General features: G+C 43.4%; 2 protein-coding genes across 4 annotated transcripts; both read right to left on the bottom strand.

Annotated features, from left to right (window-relative positions):
- Positions 1-293: 293 nt before the first annotated feature.
- tbl2 (transducin beta like 2) lies at positions 294-7,739 on the bottom strand. The gene is made up of 7 exons (XM_030746339.1): positions 7,541-7,739; positions 5,803-5,924; positions 5,182-5,366; positions 3,632-3,783; positions 3,042-3,168; positions 2,711-2,863; positions 294-2,019 (listed from the first exon to the last, which is right to left on the bottom strand). The coding sequence occupies exons 1-7, from the start codon at positions 7,665-7,667 to the stop codon at positions 1,560-1,562; spliced, it is 1,326 nt and encodes a 441-aa protein (XP_030602199.1). The 5' UTR covers positions 7,668-7,739; the 3' UTR covers positions 294-1,559.
- Positions 7,740-9,693: 1,954 nt separating this feature from the next.
- On the bottom strand, positions 9,694-19,413 carry pom121 (POM121 transmembrane nucleoporin). Of its 3 annotated transcripts, none has more exons than XM_030746024.1 (13): positions 18,814-19,413; positions 17,912-18,118; positions 17,417-17,566; positions 16,639-16,719; positions 16,342-16,513; positions 16,163-16,251; positions 16,003-16,082; positions 15,054-15,175; positions 14,860-14,959; positions 14,395-14,667; positions 12,777-14,222; positions 12,014-12,112; positions 9,694-11,151 (listed from the first exon to the last, which is right to left on the bottom strand). In XM_030746024.1, the coding sequence occupies exons 1-13, from the start codon at positions 19,386-19,388 to the stop codon at positions 11,051-11,053; spliced, it is 3,495 nt and encodes a 1,164-aa protein (XP_030601884.1). In that variant the 5' UTR covers positions 19,389-19,413; the 3' UTR covers positions 9,694-11,050. The 3 variants fall into 3 exon arrangements, with proteins under 3 accessions (XP_030601884.1, XP_030601885.1, XP_030601886.1); XM_030746025.1 differs by having other exon boundaries at positions 15,054-15,160; positions 18,814-19,409; XM_030746026.1 differs by having other exon boundaries at positions 15,054-15,130; positions 18,814-19,408.
- Positions 19,414-22,247: the final 2,834 nt, after the last annotated feature.

Here is a 22,247-nt window from a genome sequence, read left to right as displayed (position 1 = left end):
TGGAATTAATAAAGTATTGTGATTTATTAACTCTTGACTTCCACCCTTTTTATACTGCAGTGACTACAATGGAAAGAAGTTCTACACGAACCTCCAGATTACTCTGATCACCCAGTTTTTCTGATTAATTTAAGTTCCTGCTAACAGCAGCTTTTCAAGGACGGTGGTTTGGATCACTTGTTGCAAAGCAAACAATCCCATTATATGTTATTGTAGTTTTGTTGTTATTAATTGCTTACAGTGGTATCATGTTACTAAGCCAGCTTGGTCTGACAAACTAAACAGTCGACTGATTGATTAAAGGAAGTTTATTTTTTCATGATGTTTTACAAAATAGTTTATCTTAGATTCTTAAAAAATACCAAAATGGTGCACCATTCAGATCCAGGATGTGTCACAGGACAAAATAAATCAGATCCTCCATTAACGCTACACAAATGAATGCACACTGCACAGTTTAAGATGCTTAAGGCCTAACTTATACCCCGCGTCCTCAAACATGAGCACACTGTAATCAAATATATGCTTTTATTCCAATCCTGAGAATATTTTGATAATTATTTAACCTTTTGGGAATTAAAGGAAATTTGACATTTCCCTGCTACAATTCTAGAAAAATATTATCTGTCTGAGAATCAAACCTTCAGTGACAGAAGAGGGGCTGTTAGTTTTTCTTCCCCAGTTTGGCTGAGTTTGAAGTCTTGGATCACACTCACAAAACCCCAAGAGGTGTTTTCAAAACTGTATATACTCGTGCCCGACACCTCCCTCACGCTCCTGTTACTTCGTTGCAGTTGATGGGAGAACTCAGTTTCTGGTGTCAATTCTCCTTGGGTATTTGACCCAAACTGTACACCTGTGAGGGTGCACAGGTGCTCATGTAAAACCTGTGGATGTTAATGGTCTCCAAAGGAGATTTCCAAAGATTTACTTTGCATCTAATTAAAGAAAAAAAAAAAACAATTAGAGGCTTTTTTCTTTAGTGCCACCCTCAGGGCAAATGTTACACTTTTAACTTCTTTTTCCACAGCACAGATTTCGACCTACCAGAGAAGGAAAAGAAGAGGTGTTACTAATAATGTTAACATTAGCTCTGCTGAAAGTTTCCCAGTGAGTCAGCATGCACAATATCTGGACTCAGAAATGAAGCACCTAAAAATCGTTTCCACGTTTGCTTTTCCTGCCGTCAGATGTCAAAGGTCTTGTTTGAAAAGGGACCGTTAAGCTGTTCCCTTTTCCACTTAGTGACTGTCCTATGAAGGGACACCATGCTAAGAACAATTACACTGCAGAACTTCACAAACTATAGCCAATCAAACACAAACACAGCAGAGATCACACTGAACACATACAAAGGCTGGATATGAAACTCAGATGTCCAGCTTCAAATCAAACAAAGCATTTCCATAAAAACATACCCTTTATTAAACTGCATGCAAATCTTACTCTTCCCAGTCCAAATCATTAAAAGGCAGCGGTGACAATGCAAACAAATGATTAGCAGAGTCAGACGGTGTCACAATCAGAGTGTGATTTCCAATTTTTGTCATTTTTTTTTTTCAGTTGGAGGGAGCAGCAAGTACAGTGTCCAGGGCACTCTGAGCCTCTTTGATCTGTTGCTGCAGTCTCTGCTTCATGGCCTCGTTCTGAGCCTTCTTCAGCATGTCCTGCATGTCTCTGATGGCAGCCCGGTAGCCCGGAGTATTGTGAAATACTCGAATAGCCTTGTCACCACTGCACACCAAGAAGCGTCCGTTGATGTCAAATCTAAGCTCTGTGATCTCCCCGCTGTGGACGCCATGCAGCTCCTCCTCCAGCTTTCCGCTGGCAGCGTCATACATCGCCACGTTGCAGCCATCGCTGACGGCCACCACCCGACCGTCTGGAGACAAGGCCACCCGGCTGCCCTCAGATGAGCTGCAAGGAACAGTTTTCAGGAGGTAGGGATCCTGCTGCTTTTTGTACTCCACGTCTGTGTTCCACAGTTTCCACGTGCCGTCTTTGGAGACGCTCACCATCCTGATAAATAAAGGGAAAGAATCATTCTGCTAGTTTAAAATGAGATGCTAAAAATGGGATTACTATCAGAAAATTTGCACTTATTTCCACTTATGGAAACACTGTAGTTCCCACTGCCAGGCCACAAGTTGGCGGTGTGGTTTTTTTTGCAAAGCTTGTTTACGCAACACGCGCATGCGTGGAGGGACTCAGTGGGATGCGTGGCAAAGGTTTGTTCATTATTTACAAAAAGGGTCAATGTGGGAAGCTTTGTGTGGACTGACGACGAGGTTGGATTGCTGCTGCACACAACACTAAATTATAAAACTGCAAAAACACAGGAAAACATTGACTGGGAATCGTGCCACCCGAAGTACGCAGATACTTAAGTTAAAGTTTAAGTTAAGTTCAAAAGACTGAGCAGCACAAGAAGCACTCGTGAATCCGTCCTTGCAATTGTTGTTGTTCTTTTAACGCATGTGCAGAAAACTGTGGCAGTTGCAACCGCAGTGCGCGTGTGCGAGTGCCCCCGTTTCCAAAACGCATCGTTTTCACTCGTTTTCATCATTTTCACGTTTTCTCGTGTAAACGGAAGGTCGAAACACATCAAAACGAAGCCGTTTTCATTTTGAAACAGTGTCGTGTAAACAGGGTCTCATAAACCCAGAACTATTTAAAGTACCTCTTTGGGATCGTATTGTCAACGCATTACCTGCGAGAGTCGTTGGAAAAGGCGAATGCGTGAACTCCAGCAGAGTGGCCCTTCAGGTCAAAGGCTCGCACCACCTCCTTGAACTCTCCACTTTTGCCAAAGCAAACCTCCCACACCTTTACGTCAGGAGTGAAGCCACAGGATGCTACAAACCTGAGCAAAGAGACGGACAGGAAGCACGATTAGAGCTCCTGCAGAGCAGAGCACACTTTTTTGTTTTTGCCAAGTTTTTATTAAATGGAATTTAAAAGTAAAAACAATGTAAGATATTACAGAGATATTAGAGAGCGTTCAAGTGTAAGATTTGCAATAAATGAGGGGTGAAACTGACCTGCCACATGGGGAGATGGCAGCATAAGAATTGGTTATCTGGTTAGTGTTGATTGAGGCCAGTACCTCTCCTTTCAAGTCCCAAATGTTGATACAGGTGTCGGTGGAGGCACTCATGATAAACTTGCCTGTGGACGACACAAAATCAGCCACATAAACTGGTGACAAATGCTGAAAACCATACTTCATTATGTTCTACAGAAGTTCTCTTTTTACCAGCTTTCTTCACATGTAAAAACCAGTCACCTCAGGTCTTAAATAAATATAATTAGATACATTTTGTTGCGTTTGTCTCTCACTGGTCAAATACAAGGTTGCTACAGCTTGACTGTGGCTTATGTCACATGTTAAATCTGATTGCCATTACAATCATCACCAGCATGTGGGAGAGAGGGAACAAATGAATAAAAGAAATGAATTCACTTCATCGTTAAATACTAAACCACAAATGTTTCAAAACCCTTCAGCGGTTTACTTCAGGGTCCAGTAAGGTTGTTTTTAATGAACCATCCGCATCCCTATGTAACTGCATTACTGGCCTATACACAATCATAAAAACTTTAAAAAAAACGATATTTCTGGGTTCTGCACCTGTCTCTGCGATGCCGATGTTGAGGATGGTGGCCTTGTGCTTCTGTGGGAAATCCTCAGGGGCAGCTTTGAAGCTCATGGTGCCGTCATCCTTTTTCATCATTTTGAAGATTCGAATGGTGTCTCCGTTGGCCAACCAGGTGATAAAGGCCCTGTGAAGAAAAGGAGCCATTCAGTGAAAGAGGAGGTGTCCGTTTCCAGAGTTCATCTTACCATAAGTCTGGTTATGTACGTCACTCATAACTACACATTTAAAAAACAAAACAAAAACAAAAACACCATAAATTACAGGCCAAGACAAAACATCAATATTTAAAGAACAGTCTGGAAAGAATTTCTGAGAAAAGAGGCGCAAAAAAGGCAACAAATCAAATTTTGTAGCTCTGCAGTGCTCATCCTGTTCCTCCTTGCAACAAGGAGCAGATCCCGGCCCTGCTGATGAGTTAAGGACCTTCTGCAGCCCTGTCCAGCTCTCCTAAGCCGCTTTTCCACCGGTGCCGGTGCCAGTATTTGAACCGTTTTTCCACTGCAGAAGCACTCGGTGCTCGGCCAAAAAACGGGTTCAACTCGGGCCCCGCAAACTAGCTGGTCTGGAACCAAGAACGAAAGCGGCAGAAGGGCGTGACTCTGCCGTCTCAACATCACGTTTTCTACCATATTACATGTGTATTACATGAGAAAAGCGAAGCGATTTTCACAGCTGTGAATTAGGTTGGGCTCTAAGGCTGAACTTGCTGCTTTGTATCAGTTCATATCACAGATAAAAGGACACAAAGTGCGTACTTGTCGTCTTGCTCTAATCGCTGTCTGTGTTTCCCTCTGTGCTGCACACAGATGCTGCAGTAGTTTGGTTTGGACCCTAAAACGTATTTGCAGCACAAGAAAGGAGAGCGTGTTCTCCCACATTTGTGCGCCCTTCAGTGTCCAGACGAGGACCCGCCCACACTCACATGTAAAGGAGGTGGAAACGCGGGCCCGTTCTTAAGCTTTTCATTTAGGAACAGCACGGGCACTGGAACAGCACGAGCACTGGAACCCCGGCGGTGGAAAAGGGGTACTAGAGTAACTGCCCGTCTCCTGGAATCTCCTCCATGCTCCTGAGACTGTGCTGGGAGACACAGCAAACCTTCTGACAATGACACGTACTGATGTGCCATCCTGGAGGAGTTGGACCACCTGTGCAGCCTCTGTAGGGTCCAGATATGTCCTCTGCTACTTAACCGACCAGGTCAATATCACAGAAGTTTAATTGATCTGATGCTAGACTCTGATTAAAAAGTGTTCCTTCAATTTTTTTGAGAAGTATATTTAAGACCTCAAATTTTAAATACAGCATTCTATACAACCCAAACTATTAACTGATTACTGAGGGAACAGATTAGCAGCTGATGCTGCCAATGAGGAAGCCCAATAGCTAACTAATGACATCATTACCTCAAGTCTTGTATTAATCTTTAAGTGTTTAAGTTAAACTTCCACTACCTCTCGTTTACAGTTAAGGTTATCTTAGGAAAAAATGAGAATGCTTTATGTCAGTCAGGTGGAGAGACCTGGAGTCGGGGCTGAAGCGGACCAGTGTAGCATGATCCAGCTCTACATTGGCTCTCAGACACTTGTGCTCACGATCCAGGAAGTCTTTGGTGCTCCAAATCCGAACAGTGCGGTCGTCAGCGCAGGACGCCAGGTACTTCCCGTTACTGCTGAAATCGAAGCAGGTCACATTTCCACTGTGGCCCTAAAAAGCACACGGACACAAATAACACACACGCTCAAACATGGCTGTGGAGAGGCTGCAGAAAGTGAGACCAAAACAGCTCACTAATGCACATCACATGAGTATTCTCCTCTAACAGCTAACAGGAGTAACAGTCTAATTTTAATCCAGTTTATCAAGACCTCAAACTGCATCAATAAGCTTGTTCTGCATTGTCATGAATATCATAATCACATCATTGTGCTGGACAAAAACTTCGCTTCCTGTTTGGTGTGAATTCTACATACTTTATGAAGGTTTGGACATTTTCAATACTGCATCAGAAATTTCAATTTGAGAGATGAAAAAGTGACATTAAAAAGGCAAAAAAAACCCCAAAATAAAAACCTCTGCCTCATGTGAAAAATCTCCCATGCCCTCTGAGGCTTTTACTGTGTGCGCGTTTGATGCGCGTTACCTTTAGAGAGGCAGCCAGCAGCGGATGGCTGAAAGTGTGCTGTGCAGGTTTATCCTTGCGACCACGCTGCTTCTCCTGCTTCTGCTTCTTGGACGGGGGTCCCTTCGCAACACTGGCTTCAGCTGGAAGACACAAAGCAAAAATGAGGAACCTTTTCATGACACTGAAGCCTACTAACACCATTTTGAAAGCACAGGCACATTATGCTGCATGATTAGCATTAAAACATCGAGCAAACATCCAGAACTTTATTCATTTTGAACAGACTTGAATGAGTTGCTCTCAACTTGGATGGCCACACTGTTTTGCAAGTTTTTCTAATATCATTAACATTTCATCTATTTAATATAGTTGTGTGGTTGATCATTAAAAGACAGATGTTCTTCTGTTGTTTTATTTGAATTTGTACTGAACCTTCTTTTGTGTAATTTTACAATTTTTCCATTTACTAAGGTTGTATTAAACTTTTTGACTCCTGCAACACAGTAACCTCCGAATTTCTGGAATAAATAAAGTATATCTTATATTGTTAAAATAATAGTTAATCATTTCCAGGTATTTAGCTTTCATATCAGTGCAAAGAGAACACCATTTCTTGTGAGCTGTGGTGAATCGGTTATCTTTGTAAATCTGTGACAGATCATCTGGAACGATCTCTTGTTTACAGATCTTCAAAAAAAACAGCACATTTCAGTGTATGCCAAAGCCCAGTCCCAAGGAAAATGCTAAAAATGGTTATACTATTTCTGCACATGAGATGCATTAATAAATAAAGTTAATTCTGTGTGGGAAACTTGTCATCCTTGGGATTGTGACAATCCATGCAGTTTCCCTGCGTCTGCGTGGGTTCCCTGGCCTCCTCCACAGTCCAAAGACATGCATGGGGTTGGATTAATCGGTGACACTAAATTGGCCACAGGTGTGAATGTGAGTGTAACTGTCACCTGTCTCTATGTTAACCCTGCAACAGACTGCCAGCCTGACCAGGATAAGTGGAAGAAAACTGAAACATGCAAACCAAAAGTCAATATGAAATAAAAATTAAACCTGTTTAAAAAATCAAAAACTAACTATTACGGTGATTAACTCCAAGGCTATAACAAAACTTACCATCAGTATTACTATGTTATTAGTCAAATATAAACTAAAACCATGTGTTTTTCTCCTGGCACTGAAACCTCTCTTTTAAACACAAACACCCTCCGGTTTGACTGTAAATTAATATCCAGTTAGCAAAGTACTGACATTAATGTTTTTTTTTTCATAGTTATAGTCATATCTAAAACAAAGAAAAAACAGATGGAGATTTTCCACCTGCTTTCAAAATGAACCCTATTAGATTTCCTATCAGATGCCAGCCCTTCTCGGTCTCTTTCAGCACTGTTCTTAAATCGGTTATAACTCGAGGAGTCTCAGTGCTGCCATGAACTGATGCCACGTGCGCTTTTGTCATCAATGAAGCGTTTTAAAAAAATAAAACAGGCAGTGACTCAACAGGAAGCAGTGCACCCATTGGTCTGCTAATGTGAATGACAGCCACTCACAAGTTGCCGCAGTTTCTGTTTCTAGCTTCGTGAGTTGGTGTGAATATCGCAGGCACGGAGCGCTTCTCTTGAATGAACAAATGGCTGAGCGAGTGACTGGCACACTGAATGAATGAATGAATGAACGCAGCATTGATGACTTGCCGCCTTCTTCAGCAGCTAGCTAGAGTTACGTTAGCCTGTGTAGCTCTTACCGGCAAACTCCGCCGCCTGCTCCGTTTCTTCTCTTATTTCTTCTTTCCGTCTGCCCACCGCTAACGCAACCAGAATAACCAGTGCACCCAGTAACAAAGTCAACGCGGCCAGAGCGGCTATCTCCATGCTGACGCCTTTCTGCCACGTATTTTGCAACGCTAACGTCTACTCATCTAACCCCGTACGACTGGGGCCCCACGCATGCGCCCTATAATTACGCTTCATCTATAGCTGCGTTCATGTTTACTACCGCGAACAGTAAATACGAGAATCCACATGAAGAAAACGGCTAATATCAGCCTACGACTGTAATAAATGTATATTCTGATGATCTATTAAAACATATATAGTAGCATTTAAATTTATTCAAATATTCCGTCCACTTGGCTTGCATAGTTTTACATAAAGCAAGACAAAACCCGAATCGGATGCAATTTTACGAAGCCTTTGATAGTACCCAAGCGTTTGTCAAAACCCTAAAGATTTCTTTGTTCTATACATCAAATTATATGGCTGAAATGTTTGACTCTACATACAATATATAATCGTGATGTCAACAACTATCATATATATGGCCTCGCTAATGACATGGATCATTTCGGGTCTATGTCGTTTTTGTTATTAAGTAGCACACCACGTGGTTTAAATGCGTTATCTAGTGTAACTGCAAAGAGCAATGAAGTTCCTGTTCTCAGGGCAGTCCTGAATGCAGCACAAAGCGGAGCTCTGTAAGAGCTTTGAAACCGTCTTTACTGCCACCTCATGGACCGGAGTGTGGGGACCGTTTCCTTGCACAGTTGTGAACGGCATACACTCATCAGTCTCTTTATTAGTTACACCTTACAAGTACTGGTCTGGACTTCCTTTGGCTTAATTCCTCATGGCACAGATTCAAGAAGGTGCTGAAAACATTCCTCAGAGATTCTGGTCCATATTGAAATGACAGCATCACACAGCTGCTGCAGATGTTTCAGTTGCACATCCATTATCATCCCACAGGTATCTATTGGATTGAGATCTGCGTACTGTGGGGGCCATTTGAGTGCAGTGAACTTTTTATGTTCAGTAAAGCAGTTTGAGATGATCTGAGGTTTGTGATGTGGTGCGTTATCCTGCTGGAAGCAGCCATCTGAAGATGGGTCAGCAGCAACATTTAAATGTCTCACTTGGTGCTAAGGGGTCCAAAGTGTGGCAAAGTGAGCCTAGAGACGATTGTGTGGGAAAATCTTTCTGAATCACTCAGACTGGCCCATCTGGCACCAACAACCACATCACGTGATGTGATGTGGTTGTTCACGTTTGAACATCATGTTCAAAGTCAGTCAGTTCAGCCAGTTCAGTAGGTCATCTTGACCATGTCTACATGCTTAAATGCAATGAGCTGCTGTCATGTGATTGGTTGATTAGATATCTGCATTAAGCAGTTGAACCTAACAAATTTGCAGTGTCTGTACTTAGGCGTACCTGAAGTATCCATAATAAAATCATTTATTGCTTAGGATGCTGGCTGTTTACTGTTCTGTATATTTTAACACATTGTTTTCTTCTCACAAATCAACAAAGAAAATACAGTCTGGACTTTTCTGTTGTATTAAATTTGATATCAACTCTGGATTTCTTGAAATTAAATCACTTAAGTTTATTGGGGGCAGCACGGTGGTTAGCACTGCTGCCTCACAGAATACCATCTGGAAGGCCTGGGTTCGATTCCACCTTGGCTCAGGCCCCTCTCTCTCTCTCTCTCTGTGTGGAGTTTACATGTTCTCCCCCATGTCTCGGTGGGTTTTCTCCGGGTACTCCGGTTTCCTCCCACATTCCAAAGACATGCACTTACTGGGGTTAGGTTAATTGGAAACTCTAAATTGCCCATAGGTGTGAGTGCGGATGGCTGTCTGTCCTTCTGTGTTGGCCCTGTGACAGGCTGGCGACCTGTACAGGGTGAACCCTGCCTCTCGCCCTATGTCAGCTGGGATAGGCTCCAGCGACCAAATATGAGGATCCACCACTGTAAGAGTATATACATGATAGAAAATAAGGAAAAATCAGGTCCTCTTTACCTTCCTGCAACATCGCTAAGAAAGACTTCTTGTATGCCCACTACAGAACAGTATGAGAGATGGTCTCGTCATCTGAAGAACCAAGTGCGGCGATCCAGAAGTGTTCAATGTGGAACATCCACATCCAAAACTCACATTTTTATTTATTGAAACTTTAACCATCCAAAAAAAAAATAAAATAAAATAAAACAAAACAAAAACTGCATCAGATAACGGCTCACTTCTCACAACAAGTTGATTATTATTGGGAAGAGATCATTTTGAATAAAATAGCTGACATCAACGGCTTCGCTGTCGTGTTTGCTGCACAAAAACTGCTCAAATCATGGTGCGAGTAAAAGGCATTGAAGACAAAACAAACATCCCTGCATCATTGTGAGAGATCCAATACAACAGACTGTAATTTCTTTTACGCAATCTGACATTAGGTAGCAGTGATATTTCTGAAGTGGGGGTAACGTGTTGCTGTGCAGATATTTAAAACTCACTATTTGTTACGGTACATGTGCATTAACAGCAGGTGAAGGTAAACTGTAACTGATTCTAGCAGATTTGTTATCTTTCAGTGAATTAACAAGGATTCAGTGCCTGGGAGCAAAGAGAGGTAGTCTGGCACAACACACACACATCTCATATTCTTTTCACAGGGAGCAAGTTGAAGACTTGGCTTTGGTTTGTCAGCGCTAGACGCGAGTACTCATCCTACTCACACAATGACCCGCTAATCAAAAAGGCCGTCCACAAGAGGACTCTGGGAATGCTTGCAATGACAGGGTGCGAAACAAGAACACAAGGTTCTGCACAAACTACATTAAGACATTTACTAAGTCGCCCTTTAAGTGCAGAAACACATTATTCAGTTACAGGGTCAGAGAGCCAATTAAAAAAATAATTTAAATGCAAAATTGACATTTACACTGCAGTGTTGTGTACCTTATCTGAATCAACTGTGCATTTCCCCCCCATTCAGACTCACTCAGAGAATGTACTCAAATATTCGGTAACATACAAACCAGCGAGCGCTTCACGTAAAAAAATAAATGTCTGAGCCAAGGCTCCACCTCTTAGCTCGACTCAACTTTCTCCTTAAGACGAACCAATGGGAGTGTCCGTGTACGGCAAAAAGAAAAAGAACTTTGGATATGCTTTTGTTCAGCATCTATCAAATTGTCTTTTCTCTTTCTTCAAGTATAGTACATTGTTGTGGATTCTCTCTCCTTACTGCTGCATTCCCTCACTGAGTCATGAACTCAGCAGGCTGATGTGCTCTTTCTGCCTCCTCTGCAAACCTCCGACCAGCACAGCGGAGCGGAGGAGGGGAAGGAAGCAGAGTGCATGGTGGCGGCCTGATGGGGAGGGATGTTGGGCTTAGAACAGAGCAATGTTAGCCAGATTAGCTATAGCAGCAACAGCTGGAGTCCTCTGAAAGCACCGCTGGACCGACGTAGCAGGCTACTTCTTTCTGTTGTGTTGCCTCCTCGCCTGCAGCCTCTGCCGTGCTCCGGTTGGTTTTGATCCAGCTCCGATTGAGAAGGAGGGAGTTGCTGGAGATCCTGTTAAAAGGATAATTAAGGATTAATAGAAGGACAGATATGGAATTCTTATAGCACAGACTGCATCATTAGAAAGTTTTGTCTGCATATCTCTGCAGATTCCTGTTGATTTCCTGTCTGTTTTGTAAATAGATACTCTCATGCATTCTTTCTCTGCTGTTCTGCGTACAACAACACATAAAACCAGGCTACAAACTGAAACCACAGCAAGACACAATAGCAACAGCCGAAAAAGACCAACCGCAGAAGGTTTCCACTTTGACCTCACAGCAGTAGATAAACACACCAAAACACACTGTTCATGGCAGCAAACTTAACACCTGACTATGCCTGTATTATTTTAATGTAGCATCATGTTACCAGCAGAAGAGATATGGAGTAATTTAATGTACTTATCAGAAGAATGCCACTGGTTGTGCTGCACCTTCAATAAATAAACTGGACTATTTGATCCATGCATTTATTAGAAATATTGCAGGGAGAAATAGTACAAGTAGAGAAAAGCACTGAAAAGCCTCCACCACTCGCTTTGGCCACATAGTTACACTTACGCAGACTACACACAACCAGTTTTTCTACAAAGTACTGCACAGTGTGGGTCCCACAGCTGTTATTTGCTTACTTTTCACCTCTCATTTACAACTTCCCATCAGAGAGAGACAGCCGGGTGGTGTAATAACATCTTAGAACTAACATGTAACTGCTGCTGTGCATTAATGAAATATGAATAGTTTGTTTAACTGACTAGTATTACAGCTATTTGAGGGCAGCAACCTTTTAATCATCTAGTCACACGTATTCCTACTCAGGAGCTCAGCTGGGCATCACCTCTATTTAATAAACAGCACAGATGATGCCTTACCAAATTGAACAGCATTGAAGCCTTGGACTGGAGTTCCAGGACTTGCAAAGGGAATTGGACCTGCAGCAGCATTCTGGCCAAAAGATGGAGTAGATGTTCCTGCAGGGAAAACAGCATACAACCTCAGTCAAACAGCCAACTACTAAATTCTAATGGTATGGAAAAAAAAAAAAAAAAAAAAATGCACACCCGTTCTTCCACCAAAATCAAAAATATTAATCCTTCCATGAAGACTTTTGTCAGTGGACGACAAAGTAAGAAACGCACACACAAACAGGAGTGCACCCATACAGCATCGCAGACAGTGAAGTAAAAAAAAAAAAAAGTAATATGTTAATTTAAAAAGCTCCACACTCTCACCTTTATGTGCCGTCATCAAGACCAGCTAATTCAGCCAGTTATGTTTCATACCGCAATCAAATGGACTTTAAGTTGATGTCTGTCACAGAGTATATGTGAAGCAAAATAGTACCTAATTTTCTTTTATCTACCAATAATCAAATGCATGAGATAATTCTAAAATATTAGTGACTGAAATTATAGTGTAGCGGCTAACACCTTCACCTAAAATGAGAAAGATCCACAAAAGTAACATCTGTGCCAAATCAAATATGTGGAGCCATCCACTGTGGTGATCCACTGCAAATAAGGGAGCAGCCAAAAGAAGCATAGTGACTGCCAAAATTATGTTCACCACTTGACATAATCTGCAGATGGGTTTAAGACATAACAAAGCAAAACAGCAGCTGCCTTTATTGCTTACCAAAAGTTGGTTTGTCTGTAGCAGCAGACCCAAAGTTGAAGCCTCCCATCGGTGGTGCAGGATTATTGGAAACTGGTGTTCCAAACTGAGGGCACGGCATTCCAGCTCCAAAGTTAAATCCACCAGATGCCGGCTGAGCTGGACCAGCAGGAGCCGGCTGAGGAGCAGCACTGCCAAACGGGAAGGTGGATGTGGAGGAGCTCTGAGTCTGGGTTGCTGCACCGAAACTTGGTGGAGCTGAGGGTGCAGGAGTGCCACCAAAAGCAAAACCAGTGGTGCTGGGTCCAAATGTTGGTTTAGCTTTTGTCCCAAAGGGGGCGGCTGTGGTGGCAGGAGTCGTCCCAAAGGTGAAAGGGGCCGCGGTGGGGTTAGAAGCAGGTGCGGATGATGCTCCATTGCCTCCAAAAGGGAATGGTTTTGGTGCTGCTGCTGAGGAGCCAAAGGTCGTCTGAGCTGCAGGGGCTTCGAAAGCTGACTTTGAAAAGGTGAAGATCGACTGTGTGGTAGCAGGAGCAGCAGTAGAAACTGTGTTGGCCATGGCAAAGCCTCCAAATGGAACAGTGGTTGTGTTCTGGTTTTGTACTGCTGGGCCAAATGTAAATACCTTCTGGCTGGTAGCCAGAGGTTCTGGCTGTGTAGAAACAAATGTAAAGGTACCCTTGCTGGAAGTTGTGGTTGCAGCAGTAGCAGGGGCAGGTGCTGCTGCAGTAGTAGTAGGAGCAGTTCCAAACTGAAATGTGCTCCCAGCGTTCGGGGCCTGGATCAAAGCTGAGGAGCTGCTACTTGTTGTGGATGTTGTGGGCCAGTTTCCAAACGGGGATTTTGCAACTGGCTGGGAAGCAGGCTGTGAAGTGGTGAGGGAGCCGGCGGATGTGCTGGTGGTGGTCAAGCCACCAAAAACAGACGGGGCAGCTGTGTTGCTGCTTGTTGATCCACCAAATATTGAGGCTGCACTACTTGTACTGGAAATTGTAGAGACCGTACTTGCGGCTGTGAGGGATGGAGGCTGTCCAAAGCCACCAGCTGCAGTGGCATCTCCAAAGATGGGTTTGAAATTCTGGACAGGAGGTTTGCTTTCTGAAGCTGATGTAGCTGAGGATGTGGTGGTGACAGCGAAGATGGGCTTGAACCCCGAAGTCAGCAGTGGGTTGGTGTTACTGACTGACACAGAGATGCTGGCTGGGGCTGCAGTAACAACAGCTGTTTTAGAGCTTGAAGTAGCAGAGGGGGCGCTGACCTGGCTAGCCACCCCAAACAGGCCTGCCACAGGTGGGGTGCTGCTGGCAGCTTGGGAAACTTGACCCAGGAGGACCTGAGCAAAAGCAGAGGACTGCTGCACCTGAGCAGAGGACGACTGGGAGACTGCAGGAAGTTGTGGGGAAGCCACTGTCACTGATGCCTTCAGGATTGAGCCACTGGGATGTACAGGTGTGGTTGATGTAGACACTAAGAACATAATGGGGAGAGAGGATGAGTTTAAAAAAAAAAAAAAAAAAAAACAGATATATGAGAACAAAGGAAAAAAATAAAATAAAATAAAGGTAGTTAAAATGAAATCAGGTGAATATCAGATTTTATAAAACCCAAAATAATTTAACACTTAATTCAGTGGTTGTACCTGTAATTGCACTGGTTGCAGATGTGGAGATAGCAGGTGTACTAGTCTTCTTCAGAGCCTCCAGCAGGGGGTTGGGGGCTGCAGGTGCTGTACTGGTACTGCTCACTGGGCTGGGATCCAGGTTGATGACTGGAGTAGCAGAGCTAGATGTGGGTAAGGGAGCTGCCAGAAGGCTGCTTAAGGTCGTGGTGGTAGTAGCAGTAGAGCCAGGAGCGAGGACAGGCAGGGTGGAAGTGGTGGCTGAGGGGGAGACAGTCTTCTCTGGCTCTGGAGCTAAAAAAAGAACACATACACAAGAGGGTCACAGACATACTGGGGCTCAGAATTTTCCTCCATTTTGTGGAAACACGTGTGTAGACTAGCTGCTGTCACCATGTCTCCATGGTGACATAATAATTCTTCGGGTGTTTGAGTCTCGGTGTGCGAATGGAGGATTAATTCATTCGAGTAGCTGCTTCTACTCACCGGGCGTCTCCAGGACCTTCTGGATCTTACTGATGGCAGCCCTTTTCTCTTCATCTAGATCTTTTATAGTAACTGTGTAACCCAGCTCAGGAGGTGGAGGCTGGAAATAAACAAGCACAGAGAGTAAAATACTGTAATGGCTAAGCTTAAGAACAGGGGTTTCTAGTACAGGCTGAGACTGTAGCGATCCTTACCAGAGAGATGTGATCATCCCGGTTGCTGGACACCAGCTGGATCTTCCTTTTTCTTTTCCCACCACTGCCAGTAGAGTCTGTTGAAATATTGACTGGGACCTTGGGAACTGGAGAAAGCTTGGCTGCAACATCATCATATAAGACAATAAATCTAAAGCAATTTAATATCTCTAAAGTGTTTTTTTTCCCCCCTGAAGTCAACTGCAGTCATGTTAAATTTCTAGGACACACTGGTGTTGATAATTGCACAAATTCTGACTTATTGGTCATTCGTTCAGGCCCAGTTGACCCAGTTTTATTGCCACAGCAAAATCTGGTCTGGGGATGTTCCCGGAAACAAATTTCTTAAGTTGCTTAATGATGGGAGACAAAGTGACTAATCAACCAGTCACAGTTTAACTGGTAAAGGTTCAAACAGATGTGTTAAAGAGCCCTATGACACTTTGTACAGTGGATAACACTGCACGTGCACACATTCAAAATCTGGGAGGAGGAAAATACTGAATTGGATCAGTTCTCGGTATCTCCAGATGAAGAACCAGGAATGAATTTGGAGAGAAATAGTGCAATCAGTCAGTCCTTAATTTTTGATGCATGACCAACTCTATACGTACTGCTTGAAGTACATCTTAAGCCACCAGTTACCTGATAAATTTGGAGACCCACTCAGATAAGCCCCATGCTGGAAATCTCCAATCTCATTGTATATGCTGTGACAATGACAATAAAGGCATTCTATTCTTTTCTAAAATGGGTCCTTGGGGTAATAAGGGAACGTGTTTATGCCAAAAGTTTAATTAGTGTAACCTATAATGGCCAACTGGCAAATTATTTTATGCATCTTTAATTAGTAGTGAAACTTCTAAGTCAATGTTGCATAAATCTAAATAATCTGACTGAGGAACTCTTGCCTACTACACAAGACAGCCACTGAAAATATGAGACTTACAAGCGATGGGTGTCTTGTCCGAGGGTGTCTGATCTGACTTTGCAGAGGATGCGGAGCTGGGAGACTGCAGGTCATCCTCTCTGGAAATTAAATTAAAGGTTACAAACTGTAATATCGGATTAAATGTCAACGATTGGTTAGGAATCTAGCAGAGACACACCTGGGCCTTTTTGCAAGTCCCTCTGGAGTCTGAGAGCGAGATGATCCAGGGCTGGACAGAGGGGAGCTGGGTGCTGACGGCTTCTTCCACTGTGAAAGTAAAAGAAGATATAAAGTGTCACAGCTCCAGTGTTTCCTCTAGAAGCACGTGTGCGCTTTATGCAGCAGCTCAAGTGTCACCTGGTTGAGGCCCAATGAAGAGCTGTAGGAACTCTGGATGGCATTTCTCCTGGTGCCCAAGGTTCCTCTAGGGGCATGGGCTCCACTGCCAGAGCTGATTGAGGAGGTGCGAGATCTCTTCATGATGGACTCCTCAGCCACTGAGGTCATCCCTCTTTTGAGGCTTCCTGGCCTGGAAAAAGGAAAAGGGAAAGCATTTCCACCGATGTTCAGGCAACCTTGCTGTACTTCACCCTGCACCATGGACTTTCCTGAGACACGATCTGACAGCACGAGAAGTAGAAAAGTTGAACTCACTTAGGAACCAGCTGTGACGGCGTGCCATTGGGCAAAAGGGGTTCAAAAGCAGAGTGTGCACTTCCACCGCTGTCATTACGCCTTAGGAAAAGAAAATGAAAATAAACAAAACACTGATTTTTATTCAACCATCGAAGCATTTTTGATGGATAAGCGTATAGAAAATACATGTGAAATGCCAGAAGTTTTAACACTTTTAATACAACGCAGATGTTACATGCATTCACAACATTACATTAGAAGAATGAGTTTTCCAAGCTGACTATGAACAGACGAGGAAATTATGTAATAGGAAAAACTAGTCATCCGTTGTGTTTGCAGCTGTACCTAAGAGACTGAGACACCTGAAAGCGTCACCAGGCTGTTCTTCTGTAGTCTTGCTCATAACCAGACTAACTAAACCAAATAAACAAACAAAAAAAACAAACTGAAATGAGTAAACCCACTCTGGAAACTAACTGCATCGTTTTCTAATGTATAAATGTAAAATTCTTTTCAAATTTTGTATTATTTTGATTATTTTCTGTCAAACACTTCGTGCCTCTCGTGTGTGAAAAGCAATATGTGATAAAATATTGCCTGCTTGATTGAGAACAAAAATTCAAAAGGAAATGAAAAGAAAAACTAACTAGAAAATACAAAACTATAATAACTCTATACTCACCCTGCACAATGTCGGAGTTTAGGCCTTAAAGTGCGATCGAACTACACTGAGAAACAAATATGAAGCGCGACAGTGTTCGTGCGCTGCATTTCAAACTCTCTTCCAGCCCCGTACCTTCTTTTGCTTTTCTGCTCACTTGTAAAGCTCCTGTCCTCATCCTCCACTTCTCTCTTACGGCTTTCCTTCAGCACCCTGAGGACACTTTCTCTGGAGCATGGGTCGGCAGGTGCTCTGGGGAGACCAGCACAGCTCAGATGATCCATACTAAAAAAGAAAGCGGGAAACAGTACGATACTGGTCAGTTTTAACAATCAAACAGGAAAACCAGAGCTGAGCAAAACACACAAATCAGGGATCTGCTGGATTAAAAAGAAAGGTAAACAGCCATTACAAGAGTTGTATCAAAAGGGCGTTGACAAATACTTAACATTAATCTCTTAAAGACAAGTTAGAGCATTGCTGCATGGACAAGAATACACTTGCTCGCTCAAGTCTCCACTGCATTAAATAATAAATCAAAATTTCAGAAACTCATGACGAAAACTAAAAAGATCTGACTCAAGCTGATCATCTAAACTGAAGAAGGTAGTGCACAGTGTGTGCAGAGACCTGGGGGAGCTGTGGTCGGGCCTGGCAATCTTCACTGTGACAGGACTGAGGGCAGCCGGAGAATTGCGAGGGCTGAGGATGTTTTTCTTTCTGAAGCCATCCCACTTGACAGGAGGAAGGATTCCCACTGACGAGACACCCGGCTGCTGCAGGGGGTAGTGGCGCTGGGGGGTGATGGTGAACCTGCCTGCTGGTCCTGGTGTCTCCCTGCAGGACATACAGCAATAAGGTGAATTGGCAACGTGCAGAATCCAAATATGACAATACAGCAGAAATACAGAGCCTTGAAAGTCTGTTTATGTCCCTCAATATGTTTTCATGATCCCACAAACATTTAACACTCACTAATGTTACTGAAAAGGTGCGGACTGTTTATTAATATTAAATAACACCCATTCATCTGTTGTTTTTTCCTGTCTCTAATATTTCCTGTCATGATGTTTGGGACCATGGTGGAAATAAACCATTTTATCAGGTAAAAGCCTGATGTGATGTGCTTCCTAAATACATTATAACACAGCCAATACACCACACCTGCTACGTATTATGCTTTGCATTTCTAAAGACTTTCGTGTGGCCTGCAATCCAAGTTTCCAATCCTAAGTTCACAACGAGGAAACACCAGTATTTTCTTAAAGTCTCTACCTACGACTTACTGTATTTGGGGGATACCTACGCAAATTTTCTTAACCTGTACATATACATATACATCCCACTGCAGTAATATGTATATATTAGTTGTGTGATCCGGTGGAGATAGCTCCAGTGACTCGAAGGCTGGTCATTAAAACCCGCCAAGCTGCACCTTTTATCTTTTGGATGCCAACAACTCCACCGCCTCCATTCAAAAAGACCGGGCTGGCTTACTTCGGTATAACCGTTATTTGATTTTATTAACATACCCTGCAAATGAAAGCCTTCTGTTTGGAGTATAGACAGCATGGTTGGGTCTGGTCAGCTTTTCCCGAAGCTGCTCTCGGGGATTTCTCGTGGCTCTCCGCCTCCCAGAGTCGGCGGTTGGACTCTCTGGTTTCCCGATGTAACTCCCCATGAGAAAATCCCCCGGGCTGAAAAGAAACGACTCGCTTGGCAAGGCTTCCCTTCGATAAACCCCAGTTTCAGCGAGTCTTTGTCTGAAGTGTCCGTCTGATTCCCGGAGCTCGGCTCTGTTGCTGCCGCTGCTCTTCGTCCTCCCCCGTGCGGGCACAGAAACGCCGGTCGCCTCCCAGCCCCACAACCAGCGCCGCAGCACGGCCGGGACGTTCAGCCCACCTCGAGGATTCGGGCCTAACCTGGCGGGAAGCGGTTCTCCGCTATGATAGTAACAGGCAATGCAACAAACTGCAAGAATTAAAATCGCGTAAAGAAAATTGGGTATATAATAAAAAGCGAGACTAACTAAGCCTAAAGCAGAGAGAAGCGCTAAATGTTTCTCTCTAGGAGACATGGCGGCAACGCGCCGCCGGAGGACTCTCATATCCCATCATGCTGTTCTCCGACATTGCTTCTTACATTTACATTTGTGTTCTCGCGCATTGGCGCCATCTACCGAGCTGGGGCTCTCGTGGAGGCTTGACTGACACCGGGGGGCGTCCCCGGTGACTGCTCATGAAATTAATCTCGTCTCCTGAACCGGAACATTATTTGACAGCGGTGTGTCTTCTGGGGCTAATGTAAAGTAAGGACATGTAAATTCCAGTGGAAAATTTATATGAGCTCCACCAGCGCAGTCTTAAGACTCATACATACACTGCTGTGAAAAAGTATTTGCCCCCTTCTTGATTTCCTTTTTTTTTTTTTTTTGTATATTTGTCACATTTACATGTTTCAGAGCATTAAGCATTTAATAACAGAAAAAGATATTGGAGGGTTTTCCAGCATGAACGGCCTGTTTAAGGTCATGTCGAAGCATCTCAATTTGATTTAAGGCCAGACTTTTACTAGGCCACTCAAAAACCTTCATTTTTGTTTTGATGAGCCGTTCAGAGGTGGACTTGCTGGTGTGTTTTCTATCATTGTCCAGCTGCATAATCCAAGTGAGCTTGAGCTTCAGGGCACTTCAGACATTCTCCGTCAGGATTTTCTGGCAGAGAGCAGAATTCATGTCCTCAAGCAGCAAAGCTTCAGGTCAGCCCACAGAATATTCCTCCAAATCTGGGGGATCAAGATGTTTTTTGGCAGATGTGAGACGAGCCTTTGTGTTGTTTGTGGTCAGCAGTGGTTTTCTCTTTGGAACTCTCCCATGGATGCTCTTTTTTTGCCCAGTTTCTTTCTTATAGTTGAATCATGAACTCTGACCTTAACTGAGACACATTCTTTAGATGTTGTTCCAGGTTCTTCTGTGACCTCTTGAAGTAAGTAGGCCGGCCACTCCTGGGAAGGTTCACCACTGCTACAAGTTTTCTATATTTGTGGATAACGGCTCTCACTGTGGTTCTCTGGAGTCCCAAAGCCTTAGAGATGGCTTTGTAACCCTTTCCAGACTGATACATGTCAGTGACTTTGTTTCTCAGCTGTTTCTGTAGATTGGGGCATGATGTCTTGTGTTTTGAGAGCTTTCAGCCTGCTTCACTTTGTCAGACAGCTTCTGATTTACTGATTCAGCAAATCTGGCAGTAATTAGGCCTGGGTGTGGCTTATGAAATTTAACAGCTTTCCAAAAAAAGCGTGGCTAAGCACAGTTAATTCATGATTTAACAAGGGGGCAGTTACTTTTTCACATAGGACCAGGTAGGTTTAAATAGCTTTTCCCCTTATTAAATGAAATCATCATTTAAACACTGCATTTTGTATTCACTCAGGTTATCCTACTCTAATCTGACACATGTAAGAGTGAGAAATATGCAAAAAAAAAAAAAATAGGAGGGGGCAAATACTTTTTTCACAGCTCTGCTGGGTTTGAAAACGGAAACTTTCCTCCCAAAAACAGTGGACCTTTGAGTTTAGATTTGCTATGCTACTCTTGTAGTAGCCAAGACAAGACCACAGACAAGTGGTTTTAGCAAGATGTTTATTTTTTATTTTGTGATATTATTTAATCATACATTTCTTGGAAGGAGTTCCTGAATTAAGAAGAGAAAAGAGGGAGGATGGATGGATGGATGGATGGATGGATGGAAGAAAACAGATTATTTAACACAGTCCTGGAGATTGAGACGATGCCTGAGGAATGGAGAAGAATTGCACCGGTAGTGATTTTCAAGAACAAGGGTGATGTGCAAAGCAGTAGAAACTACAAAGGGATAAAGCTGATGAGCCATACTGTGAAGATATGAGAAAGAGGTGTTAAAGCGAAGTTTAGAAGTGAGGTAACAATCAGGTGAGATGTGCAGTTGGAGTTACAGTTGGATTTAAGGTGGGGGTGGGATTGCATCAGGGATCGACTCTGAGCTCCTTATTGTTTGCAGCGGTGATGGACAGGCTGCCAGATGAGGTCAGTCCGGAGTCTCCGTGGACTGTGATGTTTGCAGATGACACTGTGATCTGTAGTGAGAGCAGGGAGCAGGTGGAAGAGACCCTGGAGAGGTGGAGGTATGCTCTGGAGAGAAGAAGAATGAAAATCAATAGAATGAGAGGGAGACAGGTGTAACAGTGAAGCTGCGAGGAGTAGAGGTAGTGAAGGTAAATTAGTTTAAATATCTGATGTCAACCATCCAAAGCAACAGACACAAGAGAGGTGAAGAAGAGAGTGCAGGCAGGGTGGAGTGGATGGAGACGAGTGTGAGGACAGAAGGAGAGCAGCAAGAGTGAAAGAGAAGGTTTCCAAGATGGTAGTGAGACCTGCTATGATGTATGGTTTGGAGACAACCACTGAGAAAAATACAGAAGGCTGAGCTGGAGATGGCAGAGTTAAAGATGTTCATATTTTCACTGGGAGTGAAAGTAGTTGGGGAATTGCATGCAACAGGATTGGAAATGAGTCCATCAGAGGGACAGCTCAGGCTGAGCAGTTTGGAGACAAAGTTAGAGCGGCAACGCTGAGATGGTTTGGAGGGAGAGTGGATATACTGGACAAAGGATGCTGAAAAACTGGAAGCCCACAGAGGAGGATCATGGATGTAGAGAAGGCGGATATGCAAAGGGTTGGTGTGACAGAAGATGATGCTAAGAATAGAGTGAGATTACAGGCAGATGATCCACTGTGGTGACCCCTTAAAAGGAGCAGCCGAAAGAAGACGAAGAAGGAAAAAAAAGACGTGATGTTTTTCTTAATGTGAAACATAAAATGTCATATTATGTTAAAACATACACCAAACAACTTTACACACTGAAGAAAGCAACAGAAGTTATGGCCACCTTGAGATTAATATTCATGATTGTTATTACTTTAGGAAAT

This window comes from Archocentrus centrarchus, chromosome 14 (genome assembly GCF_007364275.1).
Source record: "Archocentrus centrarchus isolate MPI-CPG fArcCen1 chromosome 14, fArcCen1, whole genome shotgun sequence".
Lineage (NCBI taxonomy): Eukaryota > Metazoa > Chordata > Actinopteri > Cichliformes > Cichlidae > Archocentrus > Archocentrus centrarchus.
This window is presented reverse-complemented; position numbering and strand designations above follow the sequence as displayed.

Excerpts from the sequence above, each read along its gene's own strand:
- tbl2 (XM_030746339.1), bottom strand. The coding sequence starts at position 7,667 with ATGGAGATAGCCGCTCTGGCCGCGTTGACTTTGTTACTGGGTGCACTG. Across the intron at positions 3,784-5,181 it reads CGCTTCAGCCCCGACTCCAG|GGCCTTTATCACCTGGTTGG; the intron begins GTCTCTCCACCT and ends TTTTCTTCACAG. Across the intron at positions 3,169-3,631 it reads CATCGGCATCGCAGAGACAG|GCAAGTTTATCATGAGTGCC; the intron begins GTGCAGAACCCA and ends TGTCGTCCACAG.
- pom121 (XM_030746024.1), bottom strand. The coding sequence starts at position 19,388 with ATGAGAGTCCTCCGGCGGCGCGTTGCCGCCATGTCTCCTAGAGAGAAA. Across the intron at positions 16,720-17,416 it reads GAGCAGAAAAGCAAAAGAAG|GCGTAATGACAGCGGTGGAA; the intron begins GTACGGGGCTGG and ends TCTTTTCCTAAG. Across the intron at positions 11,152-12,013 it reads CTTCAATGCTGTTCAATTTG|GATCTCCAGCAACTCCCTCC; the intron begins GTAAGGCATCAT and ends TCCTTTTAACAG.